This window comes from Mustela erminea, chromosome 13 (assembly GCF_009829155.1).
Source record: "Mustela erminea isolate mMusErm1 chromosome 13, mMusErm1.Pri, whole genome shotgun sequence".
Classification (NCBI taxonomy): Eukaryota; Metazoa; Chordata; class Mammalia; order Carnivora; family Mustelidae; genus Mustela; species Mustela erminea.
Window position 1 is genome coordinate 70,172,223 of NC_045626.1, and position 15,434 is coordinate 70,187,656.

Sequence of the window (15,434 nt, forward strand, 5' to 3'; positions counted from 1 at the left end):
GCAAGGAGCCCGATGCGGGACTCGATCCCAGGACCCTGGGATCATGACCTGAGCCGAAGGCAGCTGCTCAACCAACTGAGCCACCCAGGCGTCCCCCAAAGGACTTTTATATGCTAAAGAAGACCCTAGGGATACTGGAGGTCTGGCTATTGTCCAGCTAAGGTTGTTTTTCCTTCTAGTAAGGTGTTAACGTTAAGATAGTTGGGAGTTTCCAGAAGGAATGTTACTCTCTATGGATCCCAAGTATTTGTGAATGGGCTGCAGGTTATAAAGAAATTTAATTTTATTTACATTCCCTTCTGCCTTTGTTTCCCACATCACTATGGAGGGGAGGGTGATGTTCGGGCTCCAGGAAATTGAGTCTATGGGTCTCTGAAATTTAGGCCACTGGTAAGAATGCTTTTTCCTTGTGAATCGCTAAGATATTTGTACACTGAGGGAGACTCCAGTCCCACATCCCGCAGGATAGTGATCGCTGTCAGTTAACCATTTGTTTCTTCCTTCCCTTCGTTTTAGGGCAGCCGGGAGTGCCCCGAGTCATGTCACACAGATCCCCCCTGACGGGTGCCAGGTGTCAGCCTCTGCTTTGTCCTCAGTCTGCCTCCTCCGTCACCACTGCAGGCTTTGGTGCCTGGAGCTTCCTCCCTACTCTTGACCGAGCGCTTCGGCTTCTCCGGCAGCAGCACCCGGCATAGCCTGCCATGGGGAAGCATTACTTCTGTGACTACTGCAACCGCTCCTTCCAGGACAACCTCCACAACCGCAAGAAGCACCTGAATGGGCTGCAGCACCTCAAGGCCAAGAAGGTCTGGTATGACATGTTTCGAGGTGAGAGCTGGCTGGCGGGGCAGCTGCGCCGATGGAGGCCAGCTCTCTGATCTTTCTTATGGGCAGACAAGGAAGTACCAGGGCCAGTGATAGGCTTGGTCAGGGCTCTTGGATGAGCCAAAGAAAGGAAAGCTGGGGCCACCGATGGGCCATGCAAGGGGCACGGTGGAAGTGAGCTCCATCCCCCAGTAATCTTGACCGAGATGGAGGCTCCCTTCTGCCAGCCTCTGGGGATACAGTGGCCAAGAAGAAAGTTTTTCCAGGGAGATAATGTTTGAGCCAATGGTGGGAAAGACAGGGAAAAGCCAGCCTCAGCGCTTTGGGCAGAGAGTATGCGGAAGCAGGCGGCCACGAACAAAGCATTAGGTGCTGTCCGAGCAGAGGAGAGAAGGTATGGCTGGACCCAGTAGGAGAGGAGGGTGGTAGGGGCTGAAGCCAGTGGCAGGACTGGGGCTGGCTGGTAGAAGTGAAGGCAGTGCTCACGAGCTGCATTTGACAGTGAACCCTGCCTGCTGCGTGAGTGTGGGGTGCAGAAAATGGCTGTTGAATGACTGGCTGGCCAGTTGAATAACCAAGCTGCGGGAGGGAGGGCTTTCCCGGGTAAGGCTTCTCAGAGCAGGTGCTACCAAAGCCAGTGAGTTCACGCCACAAGCATCTAGTGCAGAGCCTGGAGGTGCTTGCTGCAAGGGAGCTGCTGGGCAGCGAGGGAGACGTTGGGGTGGCCAGCCAGGAGTCGATGAAATAGACAGGGGGCTTGGCCAGGGGGTGGGGGGTGGGAATGGGCCCAGATCTAGAATGAGCTGGGGCAGAGCCGTTGCTTCATGAGCTGGGGAGCAGGATTCCCAGAGCAAAAGGAGGGAGCTGAGTCTCAGCAGCCGAGAAGGGAGAAGGGCAGAGTCTGCCCTGGTCTGCGAGTGGGAATTCGTAAGAAGGGAGTGGGCGTTTATGGAGTACCTGCTGTACTTTTGTGGTTTGCCCTTTGCTTCATCAGCAAATCTCTAAGGCTGAGCTCCGCCCTTCAAGTTAAGATCACCTGGAGACCTTGAAATAAAAACTTATTGGTCACCTGAGCCCATCCCCAGAGGCAGGTTTGGGGTGGGGCCTTGGCACAGTATTTTCAGAGCTCTCCCAGACTCCTTTCTGAGGAGGAAGCTGAGGCTTGGGTGAGGGAGGGCGGCCAGGCTGTGCAGCAGGCCAGGCATGGCTGAGGTCACAAGGGGCTGGGAGTGGGGAGAGAGTGGTATCAGTGGCAGAGGAGGGTTCTCCGAGGTGCCTGGGAGGCCTTTGACTCTGGTGTCAGGCAGAGGCTCCCTGCCCCCCAAATCCAGTGGGGACTGCGATCTGGCAGGAGCCAGGCCTCCAGATTACCTTGGTGTTTGCTTCCAGCCCCAGAATCTCAGCTGAAGAACAGGTGGGTCTTTGGGTCTAGGGCTGATTGGCAGAGGCTGTTGTAAAGAAAGAAAGAAAGATGAAAGAGTCGATACCATAAGCTCCTTCTTGGGGACCCTGCATTCCTCTCACATCCCCTGGCATATTCAGTCCTTAGAATAGCTCTACAAGGGAGGCTGGGCAGGTGGGCATCCCCACTTAAAGGTGATGACTTCAGGATGGTAGGTGATATTCACCTGAGCTCCACAGCTAGCGCAGGAGCTCTTTCCACTTTATGAGGCTTCCCCGGGGCTCCAGCTTGCTGAGCAAACTGCACAGCACAGACCTTGGGGAGGCACGTGGCACCCCAGCCTGGACTAGGATTCAACACCCACTTTGCTCCCAGTTTCATGGCCTTAGACAAGTCCCCTCACCCACAGCGGGGCTGACAGTGCATCTGCTGTGGCCAGGACAGGTATGAGTGTTGGAGCTAGGCTGGCTGGCTGGCTGTCCCAAGGTGTCACTCACGAACAGTGTTGTCCTGATTCTACCCTGTGTAAAAGAGCCCTAACAACAGTACCCACCTCCTAGGGATGTGACAGGGGGCTCAGTGTTTTCATGATGACTGTGTGGCAATAAGCGTTCACTCAGTAGGAACCATGTGGGTCCACAAAAGGATTGGCCTCAGGCCCTTTATCTCAGTGAGCACTTAGTATGTCCTTGGCTCCCAGGGCCCCCTCTCCTAGGCAACTCCACTCCCAGTTATAACGGTGTGTTCTTGGCAGAACCCCTGTCTTGTATAGGCCTCCGTGCCCTGCCCACCTGGCCCTCCAAGCCCCAACCACTCTGGCCATTACAGGTAGTGTCCCCTCAGTGGGCATGCCTTTTCTGCTGTCCTGATGCTCTCAGCCTAGCCCTTCCATCTCAGAACTCAGCTCAAGCACAGTGTCCTCAGGGTTGCCCTCTCCAGTCCCCAGGCGAGGTCAGGTCATTTGGCTGCATGCTAGCTATTCCCCTGTTTATGTCCACATGGCTTAGTGTGACTGTTGGACTGGAAGGGAGAAGCAGGTCTGACTTATTCTCCACTAAATCCTCATCCTGGCGTGGTGCCTGGCACACAGGACGTGCTCAGTAAATGTTTGTTAGATGAATATCTAAACGAGCAAGCAAACAAACACCAGGCACCAGGGCAGCTGTTAATTTTGCGAGATGAAGCAAGAAGGACCAATAGGGTCAGATCATGAGGAGCCTTGAATACCAGGTTGGAGGAGCATGCCTTCTTTGCGCAGGCCCTGGTTTCGGGTTCTCAGTCCTGGGTGCCTTTCAGAGTCCCTGAGGAGCTTTTAACAATTCTCATGCTCTCCCTGCCAGATGAATTAAAGCAGAACCTGAGAAGGATGGGCCCGGGGATCCCTGTATTTTAAAGGCTGCCTGGTGATTCTGCCGTGTGGCTGGGGTCAAGAACCAGGGTGCTGGGCAGCCTAGAACTTTTCTGCCACACTGAGTCCCCAGGACGCCTTGGCTAAGACTCAGGTGCAGACCCCCACCCCAGCTCAGCTACCCTACCTCTGGGATGTGGAGGTGGGACGGGGCAATCTTCACATGCCCCGACCAGCGCACCTCTTGTGGGAAGGTCTGTGGGACCAGCTAGACAGGCTGAGTCTGACAGGCCCAGTGCTGACGGAGGACACCCCCTACCCTACCGGCCCCACCCACACTCCACCGGGTCACCCCCGGAGGGAGTTCTCTCATAACCAACTCCTGACCACAGCAGCCCACCCCCACGGGCTGCCTGGTGCCGGGGAAGGGAGGAAGGGCGAACCTCCCATCAGAGCCCACCACTTCACCTGCCACCAGGGGAGCTGTAGCCACTGGGGGAAGGGCAGGGGCTTTAGACTCACACCAGGGTTCAAACCTGGCACTGCCACTTCCTGACGATGTGGCCTTGCCCCTGTTCGAACTTCAGTTTTCCCCTCTGCAAGGTGGATATGTTAGTGCCGTGCCATGGGCTCCTGAGGAGGACATGAAACAAGAACCGCCACCGCTCAGCGTTGGTCGAGCGTCCATGACAGAGGTTCTGAGACCCGGCCTCACGTTAGTGTCACCTGGGGAATGTGATGCCACATCCGCTCCCAGCCCCACTGTCCTGGCAATTGTCATGTGCCCTCAGGCTTGGAATCACCAGGGGCCTCTGCCAAGGGCTCTGTGTCTTATTCGTTTTTCACAGCAACCCTACCAGAGGAGAATTGTTTTCCCATTTTACATGTAGAGCAACAGAGACTTGGAAAGATAAAGCCACTTGCCTGGAGTCAAGTGTACGGGAACTTGGAAACCTGTGGTCTTTCCTCTGCTCCAGTGGCCTCTAGAAAAGGCAGCAGACCTATGCGGCAAGTGTCCAGCCCAGGCTCCCAGGGCAACATCAGAGCCTCTGAGTCAGAGCCCCTTCCTGTCTTACAGATTTTGACTGATTGATTCTTTACCTACCAAGAAACACACAAAACTCAAATCATAAGTATATGATGAAAATAAAGGTCAAAAAATCGGAGGAAACCAGGGTTAAGGTTTGCTTCCGGAAAGATAGCTGGGAAGTCCTGCGGAGGCCTGCAGCTGGCAGGGCGGAGGAGGGAACAAGAGAGCAGCAGGTTGCAGGCTTGGCCGTGGCCTGAGCCCTGGGACTTACTGGTGGGCTTCCTGGGCACCAGGAGGATTTTTTTAGCTTTCTATTTTGAAATAATTACAGAGTCACAGAAGTTGCAAAGACAATATGAGAAGTCTACCATACCAGGATTTAAAACAAAACAAAACGGTGCCTGGGTGGCTCAGTGGGTTAAGCCTCTGCCTTCGGCTCAGGCCATGATCTCGGGGTCCTGGGACCGAGCCCCACACCGGGCTCTCTGCTCAGCAGGGAGCCTGCTTCCCTTTCTCTCTCTGCTTGCCTCTCTGCCTACTTTTGATTGCTCTATAAAATAAATAAATAAAATATTAAAAAATAAATAAAACTACCCAGGTGGTTCCATGGCATGGTCAAGGCCAAGAGCCTCAGACCTAAAACTTGGTTCTTGCCTTTGGCTAGGTCTGGGTGGGGAGGAAGGGGCTGAGGTCACCTGAAGCTCAGATGCTTCTGCCCAGCATCCCTACCTGTGGTCATCTCTTCCTACACTCCTCTGTGGGTGGAAACTCTTTCCTTTTCTGATTTCGGGGATAGGAAGTGCCTGTGTGCAGCCTGAGTCTGAACCCGGACCCTCTCTCTTCTTGCAGATGCGGCTGCCATTTTACTAGATGAACAGAACAAGAGGCCTTGTAGGAAGTTTCTACTGACAGGTAACCTGTTCTACTCAGTTAGGGTCCCCCTTAGGACCAGCATGCTCCATCTGGCCTGCTCAGACCTCTGCGGAGCCTCTCCCCTACCCCAGCCACCACCCAAGCCCAATTTATGGTCTTGGTGTGTCAGCTAGCTGGTCAGTTGGGACCTTCCCAAGGGTTGTGCCTTGGGAATGACTTCCAGGGCCTAGTTCCTCAGCTCTTTGAACCTAGAATATGATTTTACCAGCCCACCCAGAACAAGCAAGCACTGGGAGATTGCAAATAAATCTAGGAGACATTGATGGCTGTGATGGACTGGCTGATTAGGTTAGCCTGGGAGCCCAACCTCCAGCAGGGAGGACTGGAGATGGTAACAGGTTTGATGAGAAGCTTCAGAATTAGAACCAAGAATGCTAAGTGTTGATTTGCTCAACACTCACCAAATAAAGGTGCATTATACTTCAAAGAGATGAAAACCTCAGTAAGTGAAGGAACCAAGAGCAGATGAAGATAAGAGTAGGAAAAAGAAGACAAAGCCAAGAGAATGATTCATTTCCTCCATGCTTGCTTTGAGTTCCTATATACTCTCTGGGTATTTGGCCCTAAGCTTCCTAATGGCCAAGGCGAACCATGGTGATTACCATTAAGTGTGTAAGAGAGCTTGGCCCTGGGGAGGGGTAATGCTGCTGGCTTAAGGAAGACGGGTGAATGGCTGTTTTCCCCTCAGGAGACAGTGCTGCCTCTAGAATGGTCACCAGGACCACAGGTCAAGGGCCTCCCCAGCAGACTTCATTTGGCTGTGAAAACACCACTGAGAGGTTCTGCTGGCTTAAGATACCTGCAGGCTCCTGCTATTTTGAGACATAATTTGGTCTCCCTGGTTGAGATTCAGAAAGCTCTCCTGGGCTTTGGTGCCTCCTTGATTGAAGCTACAATTGAAACCTTTCTGGGGAGCAGTCCAGTGGCTCATGCAAGCCAAATGGACAGGTGGGCACCAGGCAGAGAGCACAGCAGATGCAAGGGCCTGGATTGAAGAGAGGAAGCATGACCCTTTCAGGGACCCCCCATTGTGGTTTGTTGAGGCTGGGGAACAGGGGCCAGGGGCCAGGAAAGTGGTGACAACAGACAAGCCTACAGAGGCCGGTGCACCCCAATCACGGAAGGCTTCACGATTTGCTGCCCAGGGTCGTGAATGGGACAGAGTGGACCAGACAGGTTGCTCTGGCTGCTTGGGTGGGTGGAGCTAGAGAAATTCCAAGTTTTTCCTTGGGGCGTGGGATTGTTACTCTGTAGGCTCTAAAGCCTTTTGCCCCCACAGGGTGCCCCCTCTGCACACAGTGGGAGCTCTTCCAAGTGGTGAGTAACTGTCTTCCCTGTCTTCTGTTGCAGGCCAGTGTGACTTCGGCTCCAACTGCAGGTTTTCCCACATGTCAGAGAGAGACCTCCAGGAGCTGAGCATCCAGGTGGAGGGTGTGTTTTGGCAGGAACCCTGGGTTCGGGCGTGAAGCGGGTTGCTGGAGGCTGGGGGGGGTGGTGTGCCAGATCTGAGGACTGCAAAACCGCTCTCTGCCTCCCCACCTCCTTTTCCTTTTTTTTCTTTTTAGATTCTTTTTTTTTTTTCCTCTCAAAGATTTTTTTTATTTGCCAGAGAGAGAGAGAGAGAGCACAAGCAGGGGGAGCAGCAGAGGGAGAAGCAGGCTCCCGACTGAGCAGGGAGCCCAACAGAGGGCTCAATTCCAGGACCCTGGGATCATGACCTGAGCCAAAGGCAGATGCTTAACTGACTGAGCCACCCAGGCACCCCCTCCTCCTCTTTTGTGGTCATCCTGTGGGAATAAGCTGAGGGCTGCCCCAGGTGATGGGGTGGGTGTCAGAAAGGCCTCCACATCGCTGCAGGCATGAGTGGAGAAGGAATGGGGGGGCCCCCATCTGTGTTCTCTGTGGGGTTTAAAGTGGTATGTGGGGCTCTCTTGTCCAGCAGCCCTGAAGGGTGTGTCTCAGCCTCATCTGTGCCCTGCTGGGTTCTCATTCCTGCATATCCTTTTTCCTTCCTTCCATCAGGAACTATCTTTCTCCAGCCCTTACTCAGCACTAGGCAGATCCCCTATTGCATCCTGGGGACAAAGGGATGTCAAGAACACCTTCCCGGCCCTCAGAACTCTCAGGTCTAGTAATTCCAGGGAAGAACAAGTTTAGCTCCCCGTGGAAACTGCTATGTCTGCTTTTGGGAAATTCACTTCCCATTTCTCCAGTTAGAGAACAAGGCCATTTGCACTTAGATGGTCTTAGTCAATCTTCTCATGCAGCCCCTCATGGAACAGATGGAGAAACTGAAGCTAGCCCAGGGCAGAAGGACCTCACATGAGCCCCCCGCAGTGAGAGGCTGATTCTGTCCTCCCAGGGTGCTGCTGCCCACTCTTCCCTCTGTCCAGGTGGCCGCAGGGCAGGCAATGAGTGTCCAGGGCAGCTTGGCCTTTTCCCTAATCCCCAGTGGGCCTCACCACCCCCCCTCTCCTGCTACCGACCAGTCATAACCTTCAGGCCACGCACTGCTCTGGCCTGGCCCTGACACAGGGTTTCCAGGAGCTCTCCCAGGGCAGAAGTGAGACCCCACAGGCCTCGCCAGCAAACCCTGGCAGTGGTGGCAGCTCTTCACTGGCCGTGGACTCTCAGGGAACCGTTGGCCCATGGTGGGGAGAGCCTAGGCCAGTGGGCCTGCAGCAGGAAGCGGGGCTTGGTAGACAGGGATGGGGGAAGCCTGAGGGGCTGGAAGCAGAGGTGTGCACCCACTCACCCCCCGGTTGCACCTCTGATAGTCCTCGCTCTGCCACATCCCCCGTGACCTCGGCACAGAGCTAAACCTCTTGGAGGTAATGTCCTGACACGTTGTAAAGGTGAAGTAGGATGAAGTGTGTGCAGTGCTAGCCCAGGCCCTGGTCCCCGTTGGTGCCCGAGTCAGATTGTTTTCCTCTGGCCCCCAGGCCCTATCCCACATCTCCCAGAGATCCTGACCCATCTCACACTCAGCTTGTTTGAACCGTTGACTCACTTTGAAGTGAGCAGAGGTTCTTACAGGATATTTTATGAGAAGAGAAACCAGGATGGGGCACCTGGGTGGCTCAGTCGGATGGATTGTGATCCATCTTGGGTTGTGATCCCAGGGTGCTGGGATCGAGCCCCACATCAGGCTCCCTGCTCAGCGGGGAGCCTACTTCTCCCTCTGCTGTGCTCACTCTCTCAATCTCTCTCTCTCTTTCTGGCAAATAAGTACAATTTAAAAAGAAAGAAAGGAAAAAGGAAAGAAAAGGAAACCAGGAAGCTGAGGCTCCTTCCCCTGCCAAGGGTCAGAGAGACCTGGCAGGCAGCAGGGCAGAGACCCAAATCCTGCTCTGCCCTGGTCTGCAACCCACGTTGCCTCTGCCCCCAGGTTTGGGCCCCTCTTGAAGACCAGGCTCTCTAATGCTTTATCATGTGTCCAACTGCAAAAAGCTTGGGAGGCAGCCAGTGTTTTATCTCCACTTAATGAGGAAGCAGAGTGAGACCCAGAGGGGCAGGCCTCGGAAGGGAGCCGCGTGGTAGGGACTGCCCAGCGGCTCTGCGCCTGGCCTCCCAGCTTGTGCATTCATCCCCAGGAAGGTTCTGGCTGCTTTGTGGGAGGTTGGGGTCCAGCCAGGGGTGACTATGCCCCTCACTCACCTCTGTTTCCCTATCTCCACAGAGGAGAGGCGGGCCAGGGAATGGCCACTAGATGTCGTCGAGCTCCCTGAGGGCCGTCTGGAAGACTGGTTGGAAAAGAGAGCCAAGCGGCTGAGCTCAGCTCCAAGCAGCAGGTACAGTCCCGTGGGTCCCCGTCTCCTATGCCCTCTGGGAGAGTACGCTAGCCAGCCTGCCTTCGCTGGAAGCTGAGTGGTCTCCATGAACTGCCTTGGCCCAGGGACCAGACATGGATGCCCCCACAGAGCTCCTCAAGGGAGGAGCCACACTGGGACTCTTGGGTCCCCAGGCCCAGGCCAAAGGCTGAGGAGCACTCATTTAAGGGTTCTTTTCCCGAGCCTCATTCTCCCGCCTTGGTGGCTCCTCCCTCAGTTGGCATCTGTACTGGCTGAAGGGGAGGCAGGTGGCCAGGCCAGCCTGACTGGACATCACCAAGTCCATTGCCAGAAGGAGGGGCCTGATTGTGGTTCTGGAAACCCACAGGGTGCCAGTCACTGAGCTGTCTCCTCTCGGGCCCTGCCAGATAGGCGCAGTTACCCCAACCCTACAGAGGGGGAGGTAAGGGTGTGACTTGCCCAAGGGCACAGGGCCAAAAGGCAGAGCTGGGATTACTCAGAGATGTGACTAGCTCACTCTCACTGTCCCACTGCCTCCTTGAGGAGGGGGCTGGGGCGGCTGGGCCCAGCTGCTGCCGGGGCCTGGCACTCAATACGCTCAGAAGTAGGTGGAGCACCCTGGGTCAGGGGCCCTCAGGTGTGTGCTGCCTGCGGTCCCAGGGCTCCTGAACTCTTCTGCCGGGTGTTGAAGGAGGGAGAGAGCAGGGAAGGGGCTACCAGATGTGCCTGTGAGCTCCCTGTGACTTTGTAAAGCTGCTTGCACTGGGTTGCCTTACTTTGCCTGTCTTGCAATGGGGCTTCAGACCCTATTGTCTCTGTGGTGTGGTCCATTGCAACAATGGCCTGGCCTGGGCTGAGGGAACCTGGCTGGACAGTTGAGGGTGAGGCCTTGCCTCTAAGAGCTCTGCCAGGAGGTGGGGGCTAAACTTCTGGCGTTCTCTCCATGTCCCCGTGGAGAGAGCTTTTTGTTAAACCTTTTTTTTTTTTTTTTAAATTTTTAATTATTTATTTGACAGCGATCACAAGTAGGCAGAGAGATAGGAAGGGAAGCAGGCTCCCTGCTGAGCAGAGAGCCCCACGTGGGCCTCGATCCCAGGACACTGGGATCATGACCTGAGCCAAAGGCAGAGGCTTTAACCTGCTGAGCCACGCAGGTGCCCCTTTGTTAACCATTTTAAGATTAACCTTTAGTTGTTGGGTTTTTTGTTTTTTGTTTGAGAGAGCGTGAGTTGCAAGTGTGATGGGGCACGGCAGAGAGAGGGAGAATCTTAAGCAGGCTCCACACCTTGCATGGAGCCTGATGCAGGGCTCAGTCTCACGACACTGAAATAACTGTCTGAGCCAAAATCAAGAGTCAGGTCCTCAACTAACTGAGCCACCCAGGCACCCCAACTTTTAGTTGTTTCTTAGCTGTTTTAGATCTGCGTCGTTTTGTCCCCTTACCTTAAACAATACAGTACAGACACATATGTTAGAGTATGATGTCCATCCCTTTTGGTTCTGTCTGAGGTGGTTGTGATTTGGGTCAGGGGAGTGCCCCTTTGGGACTTGTCCAGGGATCCACGTCTCGAGCCCCAGGCCCCATCAGCTGTGTGTCAGAGGGCTGGGGCTGGTTGGAGGCATCCAGAGAGTTCTAAGGCCTTCCCCACTCTCCTCCTGCTTGGACCTGGCTACCTGTGGGTCTCAACTGTGCTCCCCACTCACCTCCCTGCTCTGACTTGGTGTGTATTCTGTTGGGAGTGAGCACCGAAAGCCTGGGTACCTCCTGAGCTTTTCACAAGGGCTCAGGAAGACCCAGTCCCTGGGCTGGCCCGAGTGTAGGAGTGGGTAGAGACGGGTGACCAGAATTCCCCACCTAGGGACACATGTGTCCCAGTGCTATCCAGTGCAGGATGCTTGTGACCATGAGACTCAGGAGTGGGGGATGAGGTGGAGAAACTGAGGCTGAATGATAGGCCTAGAGTCTCAGGTAGAGGTGGTGAGCATTGATAATTAGGGGTGCTGGGTGCTATGGTGTGCCTGGCCCTTGGCCCTGGGCATTTAAGGGGATCGTTGCCCCTGGTTTGTGGCTGAGGGATCTCAACCCCTCCAGGAGAGTGTGAATGTCCTGGTCTCACACCCGCTATCTTCAGCAGCACTGAACTGTCACTTGAGAAAGAGCTGAAGCCCCTGTTTGGTCTAGACCCTAGGCTACCTCTGTCACCAAGGGCTCCCGCCAAGCTGGAGGTCTGGAGTAGTCGTGGCAGCAGCCAGCTGCTGGGAGAGCAGTAGCTATTTCTGGGGTGGGGCCTGCAACTGGGGACCACCCTAAGCTCTAGGGAGTGTCAGGCCTGTCCTTTGTGCCCCTCACACACCTGGGCATCCGAGCTGGCCCCTTCCAGAGGACCTGTTTTTCCCGGCAACCCTTTGTCCTCTGCGCCTGTGTACCTTTCCACCTGCCTCCCAAGGGCTCAGAGGCAGAATGGATTGCTGTTGGGGCAGAGCAGGCCTCTCTGGCCTCAAGAAAAACGTTGCTGAAAGGGAGGTGACCATTTATTACCTTGGCCGTCACTGCTTCGGTGTTCCTCAAGCCCTCTCCCATAGGGCGGTCTCAGGAAGGAGAGCCCCTTAGTCTGCAGCCCATGGGTATTGGGCTCTGCCCGTCCAGTTGTGGCAGGGCCCCTGCTGGGTCAGGGGAGGTGGATTCAAGTCCCCAGGCTGCTTTGTCCTGGTCCCTGAGTCTCTTACCCTGGAAGCAGCCCCACAGAGACCGTTCCCTCTGTGCCCTTCATGTACCCCAGCTTCCCCCACGGACGCAGCAGTCCCTCCCGGTCTCCCACCTGCACTCTGCCTCTCCTGACTGTCCTCCACAGAACAGCCCCAGCCCGCTTCTAAAATACTCCCAGGCCTTGACCTGGCCCCGACCCCTTCGTCAACCCTCCTGGGCTTCCTCTACCTCAGGGACTCTGCACTCTGCCACCCAGCTTGACCCCAGGGAAGTCCAAGCCCATGCAGTCTCCTCACCTCTCCCATCTGGCTTCTGTCAGTCCCTCAGGATGCTGGCGGCTTCTTGGATGTGGTGGGCATTTCTGGTTTGGTGCAGCACGGGTACACTACTCTGTCTGCCTGGAACTGCTTCCCCACCTCTGCCTGGCAAAGCAGACTCATCCTTCAGGCTTTAGCTAAGACGCCCTCCTCTCAGCGCCGAGCTCACATTGTTGCCATTCAGGCTTGGCACAGGCTCAGGCCATGTTGACTGCTTCTGAGCATGTAGGGGAGCAGGGTCCCTGGCCTGGAGGACTATTCCCTGGGTGTTAGTGCTTTGGACCCCTTCTGGGGACCGGTCTGGTGGCTCCTCTTCTCTGGGTGTGTTTCCTCCCCTGAGGTACAGGGCGAAGATGGCTGCCCGGTCCTCATGGGGCCTCCTGCACCTGAGGGCTCCAACCCCATGGCCTGAGCCACGGCTTCGAGGTGTACCAGGCCAACCCTTCTTGTAAAAGGGGGAAATAGAGGCCCTGTGAGCCCCCAGCCTGGCACATTGCACCATCCTCCTTGGCCCATTGATCCTGAGGGATCTGCCCAGAGCAGACTGTGGCAAGAGGGAGAGGCTGGCCTCAGACGTGGACTAATCCCCCGGCAAGGCCAGTGCTTGTCCCTGTTTTCCATTGTTGGCTCTTCAGATTGTGACTTTATCCCTCTTAATCTCCCCTTTTGCACCTCTCTCTGGACTGGCACCTCTGTTCCAGCCCAGGCGCTTCCCTAAGACTCTTTTCTTCGGCTCAGAACCGTGACTGGGGAAAAGCAAAAGAGCTGCTCCTGTCCTTGCGCCGAGGGCACACCGGCCACGAGAGAGGCCACAGTTGGCCTTGTGTACCCCAGTGTCCCGTGCGCTCTGTGTGGGACAGGAGGGGTATGCTCCAAGAGCTCAGGGGCCCTGAGAATGTGTCCATGTCTGAGCCCATGAAGGGGCTGCCCTTATGTTGGTGGGAGGCCCCAGCTGCCCAGGAATCGGCCCCATCTTCTAGAGAAGGATCTGGGGCTCACGGGAAGGGGTTCGCCAGGATCACACCCTCTCTGCAGAGAATTGCAGTCACCTTAACCCTGCGGGAAGCCCGGGGTTGGCTGGCAGCTGGGGCTCTCCCTTCCAGCAACGGCGGAGCTCCCCCACTCCCACCCTTCTCTGCAGCTGGCGGAGTTTATGAAGTCTCCTCAGTGCCATAAATCACGCTGGGAGCTGCTTCCCGGACTCTCCAGCAGGCAGCGAGCAGCTAAGCAGGGGATTTCCCTGACCTCTTGTACCAGGAGGCCGCTTAAAGTCCTCGAGTGGGCTCCCTCCTGCCTGTCAGGCCCCAAGAGTGTCAGGCTGGGGGGCGGTGGTGGCGGCAAGGCAAACCCCCAGGGTTCCTGACCCCAGCCACCACCTCTGCATTGGAGGCCTGAGGCCTCTCCAAACCTCTCAGAGGCCCAGGACTTTCCCCCTTGGCAGAGGGCTGGTGTCTGGATCCCAGCCTCCACTGAGAGCTGGGCCTGCGGCCTGGGGGCAGTGTCTGGAGCCCACATTCACGTTGCCTGTTAGCCCCTAATCCCCCAATCCCTGACTCTGTGTGACTGACTCTTCACCCCTCATTTGCCTCATCTATCAAATGGGGTTCTATGAAGGTGCTTGAGGTTTCTCTAGACCTTGGTGTCTGGTCCAAGGCAGTGCCTAGTCAGTAAGGGCACTTAGCGTGACTCCTCGTCAACAGCAGAAATTCACTGGGTGGCCTCCCTGTGCCAGGCCTGGCTCCGGCTCCTGGGGGACCAGCGGACACCACCCCTAGCCTCCTGGTCTCTTCCACATGAGAGCTCCAGTCCCACAGGGGAGACATGAGCTCTCCAGTGAGTTCAAAGTGCTCCGTAGCCTGTGAGGGGCATGGAGGCCCTGCAACAGCCCACTGGGTGGGGATTAAGTCCAGAAGCATTGGAATGTGGAGCTGGGGGGCAGGGGCCGGGGACTGCCTTTGCACCTCAGTCTGCTCCCTGAGGACAGGCAGCCCCTGGCTGGGCACCCAGGGCAGATGCTCCACATAGGCCCTGGGTTCCCAGGTGGCCGCTCCAGGGGAAGGAGAGTGAGCTGCATGAGAAATGAGGCTTTTAAAAAAAAGTTTAGACAATATTTTTTCTGATTTCCAAGGCTTGCATGCTTGTAAAACTTTTCTTGAAAAGTATAAAGGAAGTAAAAAAAAATCACCCATAACTACACCACGCAGATAGAACCACTGTTAACATTTTGCTTTGTCTTCCAGGGTTTTTTTTATGCATTTATATATGTTATATATCTTTAAACAAAAATAGTATCATGCTATATACATTATTTTATAAGCTGCTTTGTCTCTCTACTCACACAGTACATCATGACACCTTTCCGTATCAGTGCATACAAGGCTGCCTTCTCCATTACTCGGGCTGCTTAGTATTCGCTGCTGTGGTCGTGCAGGTGTGTTTAATCAGTCCCCCACAGGTGGACACAGGTTTTTTCCGCTTCTTGTAGCCAGTCTCTCCCCACAGCCCTGCTGTTCCATCTGGGCTCATTCCTGGAGGTGAGATTGCTGGCTCGAAGGGTCTGCGTGTGTTTGAGGCTCCACCTTCCAGAAAGGTCACTCAAGCAGCTGACCATAGCTGGGGTGGTGGGGAGAGGGGGTACTCGGAGGAGGTGGCCCAGCCTGGGCCAGGGCTGGGCCCCATTCTCATTTTCTGACTTTCTCCTCCTCTCCAGGGCCGAACCCATGAGAACCACCATCTTCCAGTACCCCATAGGCTGGCCGCCAGTCCAGGAGCTGCCTCCATCCCTGCGGGCACCCCCACCCGGGGGGTGGCCCCTGCAGCCCAGCGTCCAGTGGGGCTGAGCCTCTCATCCCCACCTGATACCCCTCCGGTCAGCTTTGGTGTCAGTCACGATACAGATAAGGGCTCCTCCTGGGGACACGGGGGGTGCCTCGCCCACTGCCTCCTGAAGCCATCGGTCCTAGCCCCAGTCCTAGCTTTGCTCTAGGCAGTTACACCTCCTGCCCTCATGGGACATCCTGAGAAGATGGATGAGAAAACTTCCTTCTGGGTGTTTATAAAGAAAGTCTGTCACCATGGTGG

General features: G+C 55.6%; 1 protein-coding gene across 1 annotated transcript in view; it reads left to right on the plus strand.

Moving 5' to 3' along the window:
- Positions 1-15,430, plus strand: part of ZMAT5 (zinc finger matrin-type 5) — a 28,424-nt gene extending 12,994 nt beyond the window's left edge. Inside the window, exons 2-6 of the mRNA XM_032309349.1 lie at positions 517-828; positions 5,455-5,517; positions 6,889-6,969; positions 9,218-9,329; positions 15,064-15,430. Coding sequence (XP_032165240.1) covers positions 702-828; positions 5,455-5,517; positions 6,889-6,969; positions 9,218-9,329; positions 15,064-15,193 — 513 coding nt within the window. The 5' untranslated portion in view covers positions 517-701 and the 3' untranslated portion in view covers positions 15,194-15,430. The remainder of the gene's footprint in view (positions 1-516; positions 829-5,454; positions 5,518-6,888; positions 6,970-9,217; positions 9,330-15,063) is intronic.
- Positions 15,431-15,434: the final 4 nt, after the last annotated feature.